Source organism: Barbus barbus (assembly GCF_936440315.1).
Source record: "Barbus barbus genome assembly, chromosome: 29".
NCBI lineage: Eukaryota > Metazoa > Chordata > Actinopteri > Cypriniformes > Cyprinidae > Barbus > Barbus barbus.
Genome location: NC_136757.1, coordinates 12,408,759 through 12,425,508, shown reverse-complemented (window position 1 = coordinate 12,425,508; position 16,750 = coordinate 12,408,759). Strand labels below are relative to the sequence as shown.

Below are 16,750 nucleotides of genomic sequence, written 5' to 3'. Positions count from 1 at the left end.
GCATAATCAATCCTACATTTAACTTGTAAATGTATTTCAGTAGCATTTTGCAACCAATATCTTTCAAACTTTCTAGTGAGTTGGATATATTAAAATCTCACATCTGACTTTAGTCTGCATCAGTTTAGCAACTAGTAAACCAGTTGTTCTTTAACAGTGGGTAGGAGGCTGTGTGGAGTAGCGTTTAGTTAAAGTGTAAATCCTTGCATGTGCTCGTATGAATAGCCTGTAAACCATTCTGTTGTTTGTTTCATGTTTGTTGACTTGACATGGCTTCATTTTCTTCTCTCGAATTCCTAACATTTTAAGTCAACATTCAAACACATATAACGTTTTATGCACTGGTGGATAGCCTGTCAGTCAACATTACGGTGCCACCCTCAGGATGAATTGCACAAGGACACTAGACCTCTTCCAAAAGTGTGTCTGTATGTGTTCAGTGATTAACATAATAAGTACAAACAACATATTAACGGAAAAACCATAATATCTATTATATATATATAATGTAAGCTAGTGCTACGACCCAGAATCTGCCCCTTGTCGATTCATAGATGCTATTGGTACTCATGTCATGAGTGAATTTCAAATATAGACCCTTAATGTGATTTTTTTATTAAGAAAATTGAGCAAGTACATAAAACAAGTGTCCAAATTCATCTTCATGCCTTATCCCAATTCACTGTGGCAAGCCTATAATATTAATTCATCAGATTCAGATCAGATTCATTTCCTACATTGTTTTTGTATATTCTCGTCATCTATATAAACACTTGTCCAGTTATTATGTGTGTGATGCATGTTGCTATGATAAATAGTGTTGTTTGACTAGCTAGGAAACTGTATATGTGAAATCGGTTACATGCTTTTCATTCTGTCTAAACAAAGCCTAAATGTCTTTTTACCATCAGAATGTTTCATGTAGTCTACTTTTGTACTTTTTACTATTTATGCATATGTATGCTACTGTTCATATTGTACCTTTTTTCAATGTGCTGCCTTTTCTACTTTTCTTTGATATTTGATCCGAATAACCAAAACTGTAGGTTATGTATGGACTCATTTTGCAAATCAGAAAATGTCAAATTTTAAACAAGACTTGGAATTTCAATCATAAACTTGCACAACATTTAAACTTAGACCACTAATAATGTGGTCTAAGTTTAAATGTTAGAAAAATAAATATATTTTAAGACATCTTGCCATATACATTTCTGTTAACTATGCATACATTTAATATGGTTTAAAAAAAAAAGCCCCTGGACATTAGTTTATGGGTTTGTTTCTGATGCTGTCAATGTTGTTAGCTCAGAAAGCTGAGAGCACATGACAGGCGCTGTTTGGATGAGCATGATGATTATATGTTCAATGCATGGCGTGTGTTTTCACTAGCTCCGTTCCCATGGACACCTTTGTTTCTGGAATTCTGGATATTTCCGTGGGATTAATCTGTATCTAAAGCCATGTCTACACCAAGAGAACCCATAATCAGTTGTTGCGGTTACTGTCCAACAAACATTCCAACTGGTCAACAGTACAGATACACAGAAATAGACAGAATAACAATGAAAGTGAAGTCAAAGTGGAATAAATGAACGCAATGTTGGGCAGTCCACCTGAAAAACTATAAGTGTGACAGTAAAAATCTTACCTTTTATCGTTTTCCCAAAGACCCTGGCAGGTAATTATTCACAAAAGTGGATATTGTGCTTTGAAGTGGGACGTAGGGCTGTCTTATGCACCTGCTAACTTCAACTGTTTTTAGTCTAGTAGTAAACTTAAATCCTTTTAGGAACTGCAGGTCATATAGCCATAGAAACCATAATAATGATGAAACAACACATTATTCTTTATTCAGAGATACATGGTTTAACACAAAGTTTATGCTGAAGCAGGGAAGAAGCAATAATTAAGAGCAAGCAAGACACAAGGAACATGGAAACAGAAAATACAAAGAAGATGAAAGGTAACCATTAAATTGTCCTAAAATACAATGCTTGAAAAAAAAAAATAATAATCAGCCAAGATCAAAACTATTCAAGAAGCTTCATTAGAATTCCTAAGGATTTCATGAATTTATGACACACGAGAGACTTGCTTAGTACCAACAGATGTTTGTCAAATATATGATTTGCCTGATGGTAATAAGTGTATTGAGATGGAATGCAAGTATAGCAAATGGTCAAGAATTTAAGAAAAGATGTATAAGATTTAGAACATTATTTACTGGGGAAAATAAATTCCTGCTGGTGTTTATCTATTAGTAGCCTATTGTTCTAGAATGTGGCGGTATAGTAGATAAAAACAAAACAAAAAAAACAACAACATAAAGAAGTAGACAAAACTGTAGGAAGAGCTTAAATGTGATGAGAACAATAACAGGAAAATGATAAACCATGTTAATGGTTTATCAAGCTTTGATTAGATCCAGTATTGATTATGGATGCATGAAATAAGGTGCTGCATCAGTCACATCATTAAAGAGTACAATACAGTACACAGTACATACAGTTCTTAGAATATGTCTAGAAGCAGTTAAATCATCTTCAGTCATTATTCTGTAATATGACAGTGTGTGCGTGCGTGTGTGTGTGAATGAAATAAATATATAAATAAATAACTCGCAAGGAAAGAGTACAAACAGAGGAAATAAGAAACTGATCTTAAGTAAACCATCCAAAACAAAAACAGTAGATGGCGATATGGATACAGGATGCAATGCAGGCAACTTAAGTAGAAGAAGAGGAAGTGTAAAACTAAAAGTAGAAAAAGAAAGTAGTGGGATATCGGACCCAACACAAGATAATTTATTGAGAACATGTTTGTGCTTGTGTATTTTTTTTATTATTTTTTTTGCTGCTTTGTACATTGGTTATTGGCTATTTCCTGTTATTTTGTTTCATTACCTGTGTCCTGTCCTGTTACTGTCTTTCTGTTGCACTGTGGAGCTTCTGTCACTATAACAAATTCCTTGTATGTGTAAACATACTTGGCCAATAAAGCTCATTCTGATTCTGATTCTGATTCTGATTTTGTTGTCATGCTTGACACTCGTCACTGCAGGTAAATTAGTGTACTCTCTGATACCTTAAACAATTTCAACCATTTGATGTTTATGGTCACAAATGATTTTGAATGTCTGCATTTTAAATCCTGTTGACAGCTTAGGCCAGCATGGATTTTCATGTCACGTACTAAATGAAAACATCTGACTTCTATACTTAAAACTATGTGACACTATAAAATGTACGCAGCTATTACATGAATTGTGAAAAGTACTATACAATTATAAAAGACTCATCTATTTATGGTATTTCTATTTTTGACCTTTGTTTCTGTATTTACAGATGTGATCAGGAACGAACGAATGTAATGGTATAATTTGAGGTCATGCTAATATTACATGCTTGTCCTTGTGTATCCACAGGTTCTCACTCACTGATGGCTTTAGCAACATATATAAATGGACAAACACCATTTCCTGAGTTCAGTGTTGTGGTGATGTTGGATGATGTGCAAATAGGGTATTATGACTCAAACACATGGAAACCTGTGTATCGCTCTCACAGTGAATCAAAATACTATGATGAAGAGCAAAGGGATGCTGGTGTTGTATTTCAATATATATATAACAACCTGAAATATGAGACATTATATTTGATAGATCGCTTAAATCTCACAGGTTAGTCCAAGCAACAAATTGATAATAACACAATACATTGAATAACAAATGTATCTTTTATGTGTTTATACATAAAATGCAGTGTCTGAATGCAAAATCTGCCTATAATAATTGTACTGGCTCCCAGGGTGCGAACTACGGGGGAGCTAGGGGGAGCTCGGCTCCCCTTAATAAGACATGGGCTCCCCTGAAAACGTGATTTGTGAAAATATTGACTGTGTTATTTTGATGTGCAATTTCAGTTTTGTGTAATGTGATCGTGGATTATTATGTGTAAAATGGCAAAAATATCATTCATTCATGCATGACGGCGATTTAAACCTAATTCACTTCAATAAAGATAACTATACATGCTATTCTTGTCATGAGCATCAAGGTGTGGGGACGCTGTGGTGCAAATTCATTCCACTCAATGTTTAGTGCATGTTAACTCAAAGATTCGTAGAAAAAAATATAAACGTTGGATTCAACATTGGCCTGTGAAACCACAATAGAGTGGTGGAACTATGATGTCACTTTGTAGGCGAAAACCCGGAAGCAAGTTAGCATTTTAGCACTTCCGGTTCCATCATCCCAGAGTCAATGGGTTTTTTGAATGGGATTTTGGTTAAATCCCTTAAATAAGGTCCGTGGTTTACACAGGCTCAAGATACTTTCACGTTTTATTCTACGACATAAAACACACCAGTTACACCCCACTCATGATTTTTTAAAGCTGTTACGTTTCTTTAAAAAGACGGTTACTAACAAGTTGCTAAATGGGACTACAGGCGCTGTCGGAGACATTCAACGTCATCACGCCGAACAGGAACTCATTCTAACCCGCTTTTACAGTCTCATGCTATTTTGGATTAAAATTCATCCAGAGTAAATAATTATCATGAAAAATGTTTCTAAAAATAAGTTTAAAACTGGTCGGAAACATGGTGGTGGTGACGTTGAAGGAGAGCGACCGTGGTGCTGTAGTTCGTTTATAGCCTAATGTTAGCTTTTTAGTTCTGGCGCTTGTATTTAGGCTTCAAAATTCATAAAATTTGTATTACTTTGCAAAGATTATCTCGATGGTCAAAACGTGTAAATTTCATGAACTATGATTGAACACAGAGCTTAGTTTTTGCGATTATCCAAAAGCCTATGGGTATTTGTCGAGGAACCAGTTTCATGCTAACAGCCGATCCGCCTACAGAGTGACGTCATAGTTACATGACACTCCACGCACACCGACAGGTGGCAGTAACTGCCTTGTTACACGCCAAACACGAAGAAGAAAAACAACAACAAACTGTTGATAACGGACAGTAATCACGATAAGAGGACATTCTTAAAAGTACACCTCGCCTGTGCTTTTTTTCTGAGCCACCGGTATTAATTATTTGAGAGGATGCTCACTCTTCTGTGTATGTTGTCGTTTTGGCCCGTCGTTAACGCAGATATGTTATTGCTGCTATCCTGTATATTTCAACCAGATGCTGATCTGGTTTTGAATGTCTGTGCACTAAATCTTGGTGCAAATACTAGCTTGGTTTTTTATGGTTAAGTTTTTTGGGGATAGTGCAATTTTGAGAATCTTTCTTTTGGAAAATACTGGTTAAAGGTTGTTTAGTGCCTAATTAATTAAAAAAGCTGTAACTTCTGAAAATTTGTAAAGTCACGCGAACAATTGTTGCCTAATTATTTAGTAGTCTGTGTGAGTTTTAGTACCCTTTAGTGGTAAAGTAAAACATTGACCGGAATGACCACACATTTTACTGGACCGTTTACTTTATTTGTTTACGTCTGTCTTCTAACGGATAACGTGAGCTTCTGTCACTGTGCGTCTGCTCAGGCGCTGGGTTTTATCGCTGTCAAAATAAAAGTTCTGGTGTTTTGACGATTTGTGCTACCCCCCATTAAAAAGATAGGTAGCACAAATCGATAGCGAAAAATGCTACCTATCAGATTGTGCTACCAGCAGCTTATTCATGTGGTCTGAGGCTTTTTTTAATGTCCATACTGTGATGTTCTCGTTTGAGTATTTGACAAGAAAACAGACGTGTGCATTCAGTATACTTTACTGTGATATCTTGACAGTTATTACACAGACAGCCGTCGTCCCTCGTGGGCTTAATGCTAGTGCTCTGTTGTTCTTACACAGTGTAATACGGCAGGCGTACCCCCGTGTGTCATAACGTCAAACGTCACTGTCGTAAACCTCATACTGCATATCCTAAACACTACATCACTCCTTTATATTTTTTTATTTTTTATTTTTTTAACCACTAGATCCACTACTTTGGACATATGTGACTTATTTACTTGTCGTCTGTAACAACAACATCACTTTTCATACGTAGCTCGGCAGTACAAATGTAAACATAAAATTCAGAACTTTGCTAGAACAAACACATTCAGGTAACTTATCAAGTGTGCTTAGAATGAACAGTATCAAAGTGCAACAGTACTTCATAGTCACTGAAGTACACTTATGCATTGTGCAAATGGTTTTGAAAAGAGAAAGAACAGTCATTCAGAAATCTTTAGACTAATCTATTGCTGGATTGGGTGTAAGTATTCTTCACTCAAGCTCGTAGTCTTTGAGGTATGATGGATGCTGGCGGTTAACTCGAAAGGGATACCTTGGTTTCACAGCAACAGTGTCTTCATTATCAACAATTCTCTCATCCTCCTCATCCAGAGCTGTGGGCTCATCTTTTGTCTTGGAGATTATTTTTTTGAAGAAAGACGAATTCCTTGTTATGGAATGTCCATCTCTGGTTGCTGTGACCATGGAGCCATTGACCTCTGCCACAGCGTATGGTTTGGTGTTGTATGGGGTAGTGAGTTTGTTATGCTTGGGTTGTTGGTAGAGTACCTTGTCACCAGGGGTGAATGTGATTGGCTTAGCACGACGGCGCGCGTCTGAGTTGGATTTCATCTTTGCTTTTGCATTAGTGTCCCGCTCCCTGATGATGTGATCATTGTTATATTCGCAGGTGGTGGTGATTAACGGGATCTTGGTGTGCATTTTGCGCTTAAACAACAATTCAGCAGGTGACGCTTCTGTGGTGCTGTGTGGTGTGGCGCGATACTCACGGAGAAACGTGTTGAGTCTCTGTTTCCACGGGGTAATCTGTGTCTCTGCCACACGGATTGCTTTTCCAAGCGTGCGCATGAAACGTTCTGCTGTTGCATTTGCTTGAGGCCAGAGAGGTGTTATTTTCCGATGATGGAAGCCTAGATGGCCTGCAAACTTAGAAAACTGGTCACTGTTAAAAGGGGGCCCGTTGTCTGTTTTTAGAACTCTGGGAATTCCAAACATCGAGAACACTTTGTCGATGATTGGGATGACTGTGTTGGCTGAGACAGATCTTACAATTTCAACAACTGGGTAGCGAGAATATTCGTCTATGACAACTAGTAGATATTCTCCAGTTGGAAGTGGCCCGTAGAAATCTGCACTGATGTTAGACCAGGGGGCTTCTGGCAACTCAGACATTCTCAGTGGCTCGGACTGTGTTATAGGCGTGTTGGCTTGACATGCTAAACAGTTCTTGACCGTCAGTTCTGCTTTCTGGTCTATGTTAGGAAACCAGACCTTTGACCTGAGCAGTGTCTTAGTCTTTACAATGCCCTGGTGTCCTTCATGGGCTAGCTGTAACACTCTGTGCTCGAGGGATGCAGGGATGACAATTCTTGTACCTCGCAGGATGATGTCGTCGGTGTGGGACACCGTGAGCTCCCCACCAATCTGTCTGTACTTTTTCAGTGTTCCAGCATGTTGTGTGTCGCCTGTAATTTTGTGCCATGTGTTGTCTCTGATGTGGGCACTAACCTTTTGCAGGATTGGGTCTTTTAGTGTTTCATCTTTTATCTCCTGGAGAGTCATGGCTTTTGGTGTGGCATGCTCAGCTACAAAGTTGACATACTCCTCTGCCACTTTCACTGCTCTTGTGCTTTCGCTCGTCTGTATCGGGATGGGGTGACGGGAGATGTAATCAGCAGGGTTGTCTGCACCTTTTCTGTATTCTACCCTGAAGTTGTAGGGCTGTAGTCTCAGTCCCCATCTCTCGATCCTTGCAGGTGGTTTTGAACGAGGGTTGTTCCATATGACCTCTAGAGCTTTGTGGTCAGTGACAAGGATAAACGGGTTGCCATACAGGTACAAGTGAAAGTGTTCACAGCTCCACACAATGGCCAGTGCCGCCTCCTCCGTTTGTGAGTAACGTCTTTCTACGTCGCTGAGAGCACGGCTGGCGTATGCAATGGTATGCCTCTCTCCCTTTCCATCCTTTTGGTAGAGAACAGCGCCTAGACCAACTGGACTAGCATCTACCACAAGCTCTGTGTCTTTGGCTGGATCAAAGTATGACATTACCATGTTGCTGGTCAGGCTGTCTTTGATCGTCTGTAGTGCTCTGGCATGCTCAGGGGTCCAGTGCCATGGTGTGTCTTTTCTGGTCAGCTCACGGAGTGGTGCAGAGATGGAAGCAAAGTCTTTGATAAAACGAGCACTGTAGTTCGCCATTCCTAGCAGACTCCTGACTTCAGTCTGGTCTCGTGGATCACTCACCTGCTGAATGGCAGCAATTTTTTTTGGGTCCGCTGAGATTCCACCAGCTGAAAAAATAAATCCGAAGAATTCAAGTTTACTTTTGTTAAACTTGCATTTCTTTTGAGTGTGAGCCCTCTGTCTTTCAGTCTCTGGAACACAGCTCTGAGGCTGTCGTCATGGTCTTTCTGTGTTTTACCATACACAATGATGTCATCACTCAGATTCTTTACTCCTTTGATGCCCTGCAGCGTCTGGCAGATCGCATTCTGGAACACCTCTGCTGCTGAAGATATCCCAAAATTCAGGCGCTTGTATCGTCTCAAACCGAGATATGTGGTAAAGGTCGTGATGTACCTGCTGTCGGGGTGGAGTTCTAGCTGATGGTAACCAGCAGTCAGGTCAAGCTTGGAGAAGACTGTAGCTCCATTCAACTCGTGAATTACGTCATCCATGGTGGGAGTGATGTGGCGTTCACGTTGTATGGCGGTGTTGGCCTGTCTCATGTCGACACAGACTCTAACCTTGTCCGGATCCTTTGGCTTGGGTGGTGTCATGATGGGGGAGACCCATGGCGTAGGGCCTGTGACTGTCTCGATGACGTCGTCATCCTCAAGCCGTTTCAGCTCCTCTTCGACCTTCTGTCGGATGTGAAAAGGCACTCGCCTATGTGGCTGACAGGTTGGGTGAATGTCAGTGTTGATGTGAAGCTTTACCTGAAAGTCTTTCAGCATGGCAATGCCCTCGAACAGCTCTGGGTGTTTTTGTACCAACTCGTCAGCTACTGTTTGACCGGTTGTAGCAGACACAGTGTTGATGATCTTGATGAGGCCTAGCTCTTTAGCTGTGTTGTAGCCCAGCAGAGAGCAGCTATCACCCTTCATTACGTAAAACTCGGCTGTGGTTTTCTTATTATCTGTCTCTGTGCTACATGTGAATGCACCGGTTATGGGCAGTGGTTCAGTGTTGCCATATGGGAATATCTTTATATCAGCTGGGCTGAGCTGTGGGCATGGTCTCAGGGTACGGAGGACTGATTCACTAATAATCTTCACTGCAGCTCCGGAATCAATCATTGCTGCAATTTTTACACTATTAAGCCAAATGTGTGTGCGTGGTTGAGTGATATTCTTGTTGTCACTGGCAGCAAATACATAAGCTTCATCGCTACTGGACGAGTCATGTGTGGTACTCTGTGTTGTGCTGGTGATGTTATACACTTTCTTGTGCGTTTTGTGTTGCTTACTGTTGTCTCTGTGTTTTATTTCAAAGTCTCTTCCAGGTGTTTTTTGTTTTGTCCTGCACTGCTTGGCGAAGTGATTTAGTTTCCCGCATGCTTTACAGTCTTTTCCTTTTGCTGGGCAGTTTCCGTCATGTGGATAATTTCCACCGCAATTCCTGCACTGGACGTTGGGCTTTGCTCTCCCGGTGCGTCGGCTGGCAGCTGTTCGCCTATCCTGCAGCACTGCATTCACTGATGCAGCTACACTCTGCTCCATGCCGGCTGCTTGTTGCTCGGACAGATCTAAAGTTCTCCCGTATTCGAGAAGGTCATCCAGGCTGTTTTCGGGTTCTCTGAGCGCTCTTCTACGTAGCCTGGTTGAACTGCAGCTTTGGATCAGCTGTGCTTTTATTTCATGGCTTACGTCGGCAAATTCACAATTCTTTGCTAGCATACGTAGTCTGGTACAGTATGTGTCTAGGTTCTCGCCCGGCTGCTGTACTGCCTTTCGGAATATATATACTTGATACTGGACGTTCTTTTTAGGCGTAAAATACGTGCTTAACTTCTGCTTACATCAGCAAACTTATCTTCCTCTGCTGCTAGCGTGTCATAGATGTCATGCACGCGCTCTCCCGCCAAGTGTAGTAATAATGCCTTCTGCCTTGCATCTCCGGTAATGTTCACTGCTGTAATATAGTTTTCAAACCTTTGCATCCATTTTGTCCAGCGTGGTCCTACTGAGCTCGGATCCGTTTCGGTATCAAAGGCTTGTTCTTGAAGCAGGGGAAGTCGTGGCCTAATGGTTAGAGAGTCGGAATAGTAATCGAAAGGTTGCGAGTTCGAGCCCCCGGCCGGCAGGAATTGTAGGTGGGGGGAGTGAGTGTCCAGCGCTCTCTCCACCCTCAATACCACGACTGAGGTGCCCTTGAGCAAGGCACCGAAACCCCAATTGCTCCCCGGGCGCTGCAGCATGGCTGCCCACTGCTCCGGGTGTGTGTTCACGGTGTGTGTGTGTGTGTGTGTGTGTGTGTGGATTTGTTCACTACTCACTGCTGTGTGTGTGCACTTGGATGGGTTAAACGCAGAGCACCAATTTCGAGTATGGGTCACCATACTTGACAATACGTCACGACGACTTGTAGAGCGACGGTGTTTCCCAGTGACATCTTTTTTTTTTTTTTTTTTTATCCTCGTCGCCAATGTGATGTTCTCGTTTGAGTATTTGACAAGAAAACAGACGTGTGCATTCAGTATACTTTACTGTGATATCTTGACAGTTATTACACAGACAGCCGTCGTCCCTCGTGGGCTTAATGCTAGTGCTCTGTTGTTCTTACACAGTGTAATACGGCAGGCGTACCCCCGTGCGTCATAACGTCAAACGTCACTGTCGTAAACCTCATACTGCATATCCTAAACACTACACATACCTACCCCTACCATAAACCTACCCTTACCCTTAAAACAATGCAAATATATTATTGGTAGCACAATCTGATAGGTAGCATGTCTTGTCGGTACACCGGCGCTGTCATAATAGTTCTGGCACTTTGCAATTTACAAATATATGATGCTATATTTAGAAATGTAGATTTATTGTAATGTGAGAGAAAGATGGGTCTTCGTCCTCTCAACGTTGTTCACCTTCCATTACCTAAACATCTTATAGCTGTTTTTATGCATGAGTTTGTTTGTTTGTTTTTTGCAGAGGCTGTTTTGCATTATGTGCACTGTTATTTACACAAAAATAGTGACCACTAAGTGTAAAAAATGTTTAGATGCTATTTATAATTAGTGTTAATGAGAGATAGTATTTGCACTTCAGTGTGTTGTAGTACATTATAAAACAGTAATGGCATAATATCAACATAATCAGTGTATGATAATTTTTATTAACATAATACATTGATGTTGCCATGTAGATACCTTATTTGTCACCTTATTTTATCACTAAACCCACCCTTAGACCTACTCCTAGTCCTAACCTGAATCTGTAGATCAGTAAAGGTGTTCTTGAAGGTCAAAGAAAGGAGATATGTTTTTTGAGTATTTAAAATGAGCTGCATGCCTTGTAGTGGATGTGCATTGCAGTTCATGTAAACAGCCTTTGCCAACAAGTCAAGCAATTTTTTCTTTCCGTGGTCTTTGGCTTTTCTAACCAAACAAATAAAAATAACTTGATGGTCAAGGCAAGTCACCTTTATTTGTATAGCGCTTTTAACAATACAGATTGTGTCAAAGGAGCTTTACAGTATCAAATAGGAAAATAGTGTGTCGGTAATGCAAAAGGACAATAGTAAGCACTCAATTTTCAGTTAAAGGCAGTTCATCATTGAATTCAGTGATGTCATCATACAACTCAGTATGTTGATTAGACCAGGGTGATTAGAGTCCTTGATTATTTTGACAGCTCTATTTTTGCAGCGTTTGAGGTAGATGTCCTGCAGAGAGGGGAGAGCAGACCCTGAGATGCGCTCAGCTAAGCGAACAACTCACTGTAGTGCTTTGCAGTCCTGATTTGAGCTGTTTCCATACCACATTGAGGTGCACTGAGTCAATACACTTTCTATGGTCCCTGAATAGAAAGTTTACAGGATTGCTGTGTTTGGATGTGTGTAGTCCAAGTCAGGTTCTCGGAGATGTTTACACCGAGGTACTTGAAGTTACTCACCCTCTCCACAGGAGTCCTACTGATCATAAGAGAGTGCGACAGCGAAATCAAATGCAGGAGTAATCAATTTTGTATCATTGTACTCTTTAGTACATGTAGATTTTTGGCTTCTACATCAATTCTTATATTGTACTATGTTATTGAAGAATAATACATCTTAACTTTTTTTTCATTCATTTGAAGGTGTGCATGTTCATCAGAGACTTGTTGGATGTGAACTGTTGAATAGCAATAAACCAGGTCAACTTCATTACTGGGATGCTTTCGGTGGACAAAATATGGAGGAGTTTATTTTTGATGTAGGAAAACACGCTATCCAGATAAAAATGCCGTGGGTGATAACATGGGACCAACTAAAACGGGTTCATGAAAACTTTATGTATGAAAATGTTTATCATCCTATTTGCATTAAAACTTTGAGAAGGTATCTGAATATGGAGAAGAACAACGTGCTGAGAAAAGGTGAGAGGATCAACCTTATTAACTTGAGTATAATTAAGAAGAAAGCATGATCAAAAAATATAACCCAGACAGCTGTGCTGACAGTGAATGGTGCCTCTGAATACTACATGAAACATGCCTATGATAAATGAAGGACTGATGCAGTGAACCCAACAGTTTAGCAACAGTAACACTTCTCATCCTTCTCTGTAGTAAAACCCAGAGTCAGACTCATGAAAAAGCCCCTCACAGACTCTCAAGGGCTTCAGATCAGCTGTCTGGCCACTGGTTTTTACCCCCGTCACATTAACCTGACCCTGTTCAGAGATGGTCAGCCTGTGGATGATGATCAGATCACAGGAGGAGAGATTCTGCCCAACGGAGACGGAACTTACCAGATGAGGAAAAGTTTGGTGATCAGTAAAGAAGAGCTACACGAGGAACATAAATACAACTGCACAATGAAGCACCTCAGTCTGGACAACAAACTGGACATTACATTTGGTAAAGAAAAACTTACAATTAAAGTGCTCCTATTATGCCATTTTTAAGGCTCCTAATATTGTTTTGGGAGTCTCCTACAATAGCTTTACATGCATGCAAGGTGAGAAAATGCTTTTGTTTTCTCAAAATATGCATTTAATATCACTACATTTTCCAGCGATTCTCAAACGATTCGTTCGAAGCAGTTCTAAGATTCAGTATCTCTAAACCCCTCCTTTCCATGAGCCTACTCTGCTCTGATTGGTCAGATGGCCCAGTCTGTTGTGATTGGTCTACTGCGTAGAGCGTATTGGCAACAATAGGCCCATTGCCATAATTCTGTATTTTGAACGCTCGATTGAAAATATAAGCATCTATTATTTATCATACTAAGGGTAGAGTGGGGTAAAAGCCCCCCCACGCCTACTGTTTTTCCCAAAATAACCACTATATAAAGTCAAGATCAATTTTTATTGTAACTATGGACTACGTTGACAAGAGTAATATAGATGTTTTTAATATGAAGTTTACACTGTTGATGTACCGGAGAGAAAACCGATTTCACATGAAATGATCTAGTTTTCAACGGTAAGAAAAAAAAGTGTTTTAAAGCTTGTTGATTTGTAGAAGATCACAGTTATATATGATATGAGAACAGTAGGCCCTGTAGATAGAGAGCACGTGTTATTTAATAAAAATATAAATATATTTTCAGAATGACATAATTTTTTTTCTCAAACATAGTGTGTGGGGTAAAACGCCCCCAGGGGGCAATGGGCAATCACTGTAGTTATTATATTCTGAACATCAAATCCTTAGTTTTTCCATCAACTGAATTCTAACTAGTTAGTTGAATTAAAAATATTTGGACTTTATATATAAATATTACCTCAAGTTAGCATCAGGAAGCTAGTTAGCTAGCCAATTATCATCAGCTAACTTTTTAATTTTTTTCAAATAGACTATTATAATTTTGTAATTCATAACTATTGAATATATTATTTTTTTTATTTTAAGCTAAAACTGCCTGTACTCTGGCACAAATTCAATTTTTGTTAAAAATCTAATAACATGAAAACTGGACATTTTTCATACTTGGTTTACAATTTATGTCATTGTCACTATGATAACTTTTCTGAACACATTTAACATTTGTTTCACTGAAAAAAAAAAATGACACGCTGAACTCCCAGAGATTAGAGAAGAAATCAGTAAAATTACGTGTTTGTGGGCGGGGTCAAGTTGTTCACCACCGGCCAATGTAGAACATAGGCGGGAATTATGCAAATGTGTTACCCTGTGACGTGTAGCCATCACGGAAGTGGGATTCAAATTACTAATGACTCGTTGTATTGATTGAGGCTGTATTGATAGTTTTCATGTGACGTCACACCCTTATAGGAACGCCCACCTTGAGGGCAAAACAAAGTTTTGCTCCACAGACCGCCAGTTATTTTTACAGTTTGCATTAAGTAGTAAAGTAGTAGTAAAACACAGATATTAAAAGCCGAAATTCAGTAAACACCTTATTGATGTATATTTTGTACAGGCAAGCAGATGAAGCCAGAATATAAACTCAACGTGCAAAGTTTCACATTAAGTTGTTTCCCATAGCATCATTAATATATATATATATAGGATGTGACGTGTGGCCAAGTATGGCGACCCATACTCGGAATTTAACCCATCCCAGTGCACACACAGCAGTGAGCAGAGAACAAACACACACACACACCGTGAACACACACCCGGAGCAGTGGGCAGCCATTTATGCTGTGGTGCCCGGGGAGCAGTTGGGGGTTCAGTGCCTTGCTCAAGGGCACCTCAGTCGTGGTATTGAGGGTGGAGAGAGCGCTGGACATTCACTCCCCCCACCTACAATTCCTGCCAGACCTGAGACTCGAACCCACAACCTTCATGTTACAAGTCCGACTCTTTATCCATTAGGCCATGACTGCCCCAGTAATAAATAAATTCATATATATAATAAATGCCCCAGTAATAATACATTCAGTAATACAGAGATTACTGAATTTGATATTGTAATATTACTGTTTTAAATATAATAAGAATCTTTAAGTGTTTTTACAACGTTTTGTCGCAATTGAAATATTGCCACGGGTGCTTAAAATGGGTTGCAAATGGACAAAACTTGTATTTTGTTCACATACCTTTGTTTTATTCTTTTGAGAGGTGATCTAAATATTTGTGGCTGTGAAACAGATGGAAAATTAATAGGCTTGTACTGCAGTTCTATGGATGTTTTGCCCTCCAGGTCTTCGAGCCGGTCACTTGACTGGAAGTTATGAATAGAGCCGATTCTATATTTTGGGAGACAATAACTTTTTATTGTGCACTTTCAGATTTACAACTTTGCAGATTGTTTACATTCACATACAGCTACATTACACACTGCATGAAAAGCAATATTGGAAATGGCATATTAGGGGCACTTTAAGGAAAAATGCCTCTTTGGAAATTAAATTCGACATTAGGTTTAATAACAAAACTAACTTTATATGACTGTAGATTACTGATTTCTATTTTTTTTATCACTTCACCCCAATTTCAGATGTGGTTAAATCTGACCCAAGGTCATCTACGCAGTCTGTAGTTATCAGTGTGCTGGTGTTCATGTGTGTGGCTGTTCTCATCATAACTGCACTCATCATATGGAGGAAGATACGAGTTGCTGGTAAATGTTAAGTAGAAAGGCACCAAAGATAAATTTATCTGACATTCAAGTAAACTTGTGAAGCAACAAAAGCTCTAAACTTTATTATGGTGTAAGTGTGTACCTTCTTCATTCTCATTTAGGTTCAGTTTCTAAGACAACACATCATTACACCCAGACTCCAAGTGAGTAGACATTATTATTTTTAATTTTTTTTAATACTTTAGCAAGTGATGAAATAAATAAAAAATTTAAAAATAGTTTACTTCTCCAACACTTTTTTCAAAAACATATACAATAAATATAGCATTTATATGTCAGTTGTTCTTTAAATGTAATCTTTTGAATTATGCAGCAACGCCTTTATCTTTGTTCTGCTTTAGTGCAAGATGCAACGTGAACAAAACGAGCCTGTATGGACTCATCAAACTGTATCCGCTTATGAAGATATATGCACCTCAGTATGACACGCTGCTCAAAAATAACACTGATTGAGCCACAATGATGTAGGAGTTTAAAAAAAAATATTATTACTATAACAGCTACAGTGCAAACAAGGTATACTTTTTTTTTTTTTTTTTTTGCCATGTGTTTTTTCCAGGAAAACAATCTGATAAGCTTGGACATTGCTAGCACTATACACTGATTAGTAGAGCTACAGGAATACATTTGTAATTGAGCCATTGCATAAGTGTATTTGCATCAGAACCATTTTCTGTTATGTGGCAAAGACATTTATTTCAATGACATGGGAGTTGGTGCGCTACCTTGAACACCTGACATATGTAGTGTTATATGACACCTTATTGCTCAATAAAAAACTCTTAAGTTGGTTGTTTTCACTTTCTGTATAAGATGGAGCATATCACAGAAAAGTTAATGATTTACAGTTCACTGGGGTTGTGAGATACAGTGAGATGTCTATCTGTGTCTAATGAGACATGAGACATGTAAACCTAATTCTTAATCCTAATTCACTCAATTCTTCAATGTTTTAACACAATTTCAACAATAATTTAATTTTGGTCAATCCACTTAAATTTGTA

General features: G+C 39.3%; 1 protein-coding gene across 1 annotated transcript; it reads left to right on the top strand.

Annotated features, from left to right (window-relative positions):
* Window positions 1-3,432: 3,432 nt before the first annotated feature.
* On the top strand, window positions 3,433-15,897 carry LOC306849071 (DLA class I histocompatibility antigen, A9/A9 alpha chain-like; the record flags this gene model as incomplete). The annotated part of the gene is made up of 5 exons (XM_079383931.1): window positions 3,433-3,682; window positions 12,290-12,568; window positions 12,761-13,051; window positions 15,603-15,725; window positions 15,848-15,897. The coding sequence occupies exons 1-5, from the start codon at window positions 3,442-3,444 to the stop codon at window positions 15,895-15,897; spliced, it is 984 nt and encodes a 327-aa protein (XP_079240057.1). The 5' UTR covers window positions 3,433-3,441.
* Between the last annotated feature and the right edge of the window lie 853 nt (window positions 15,898-16,750).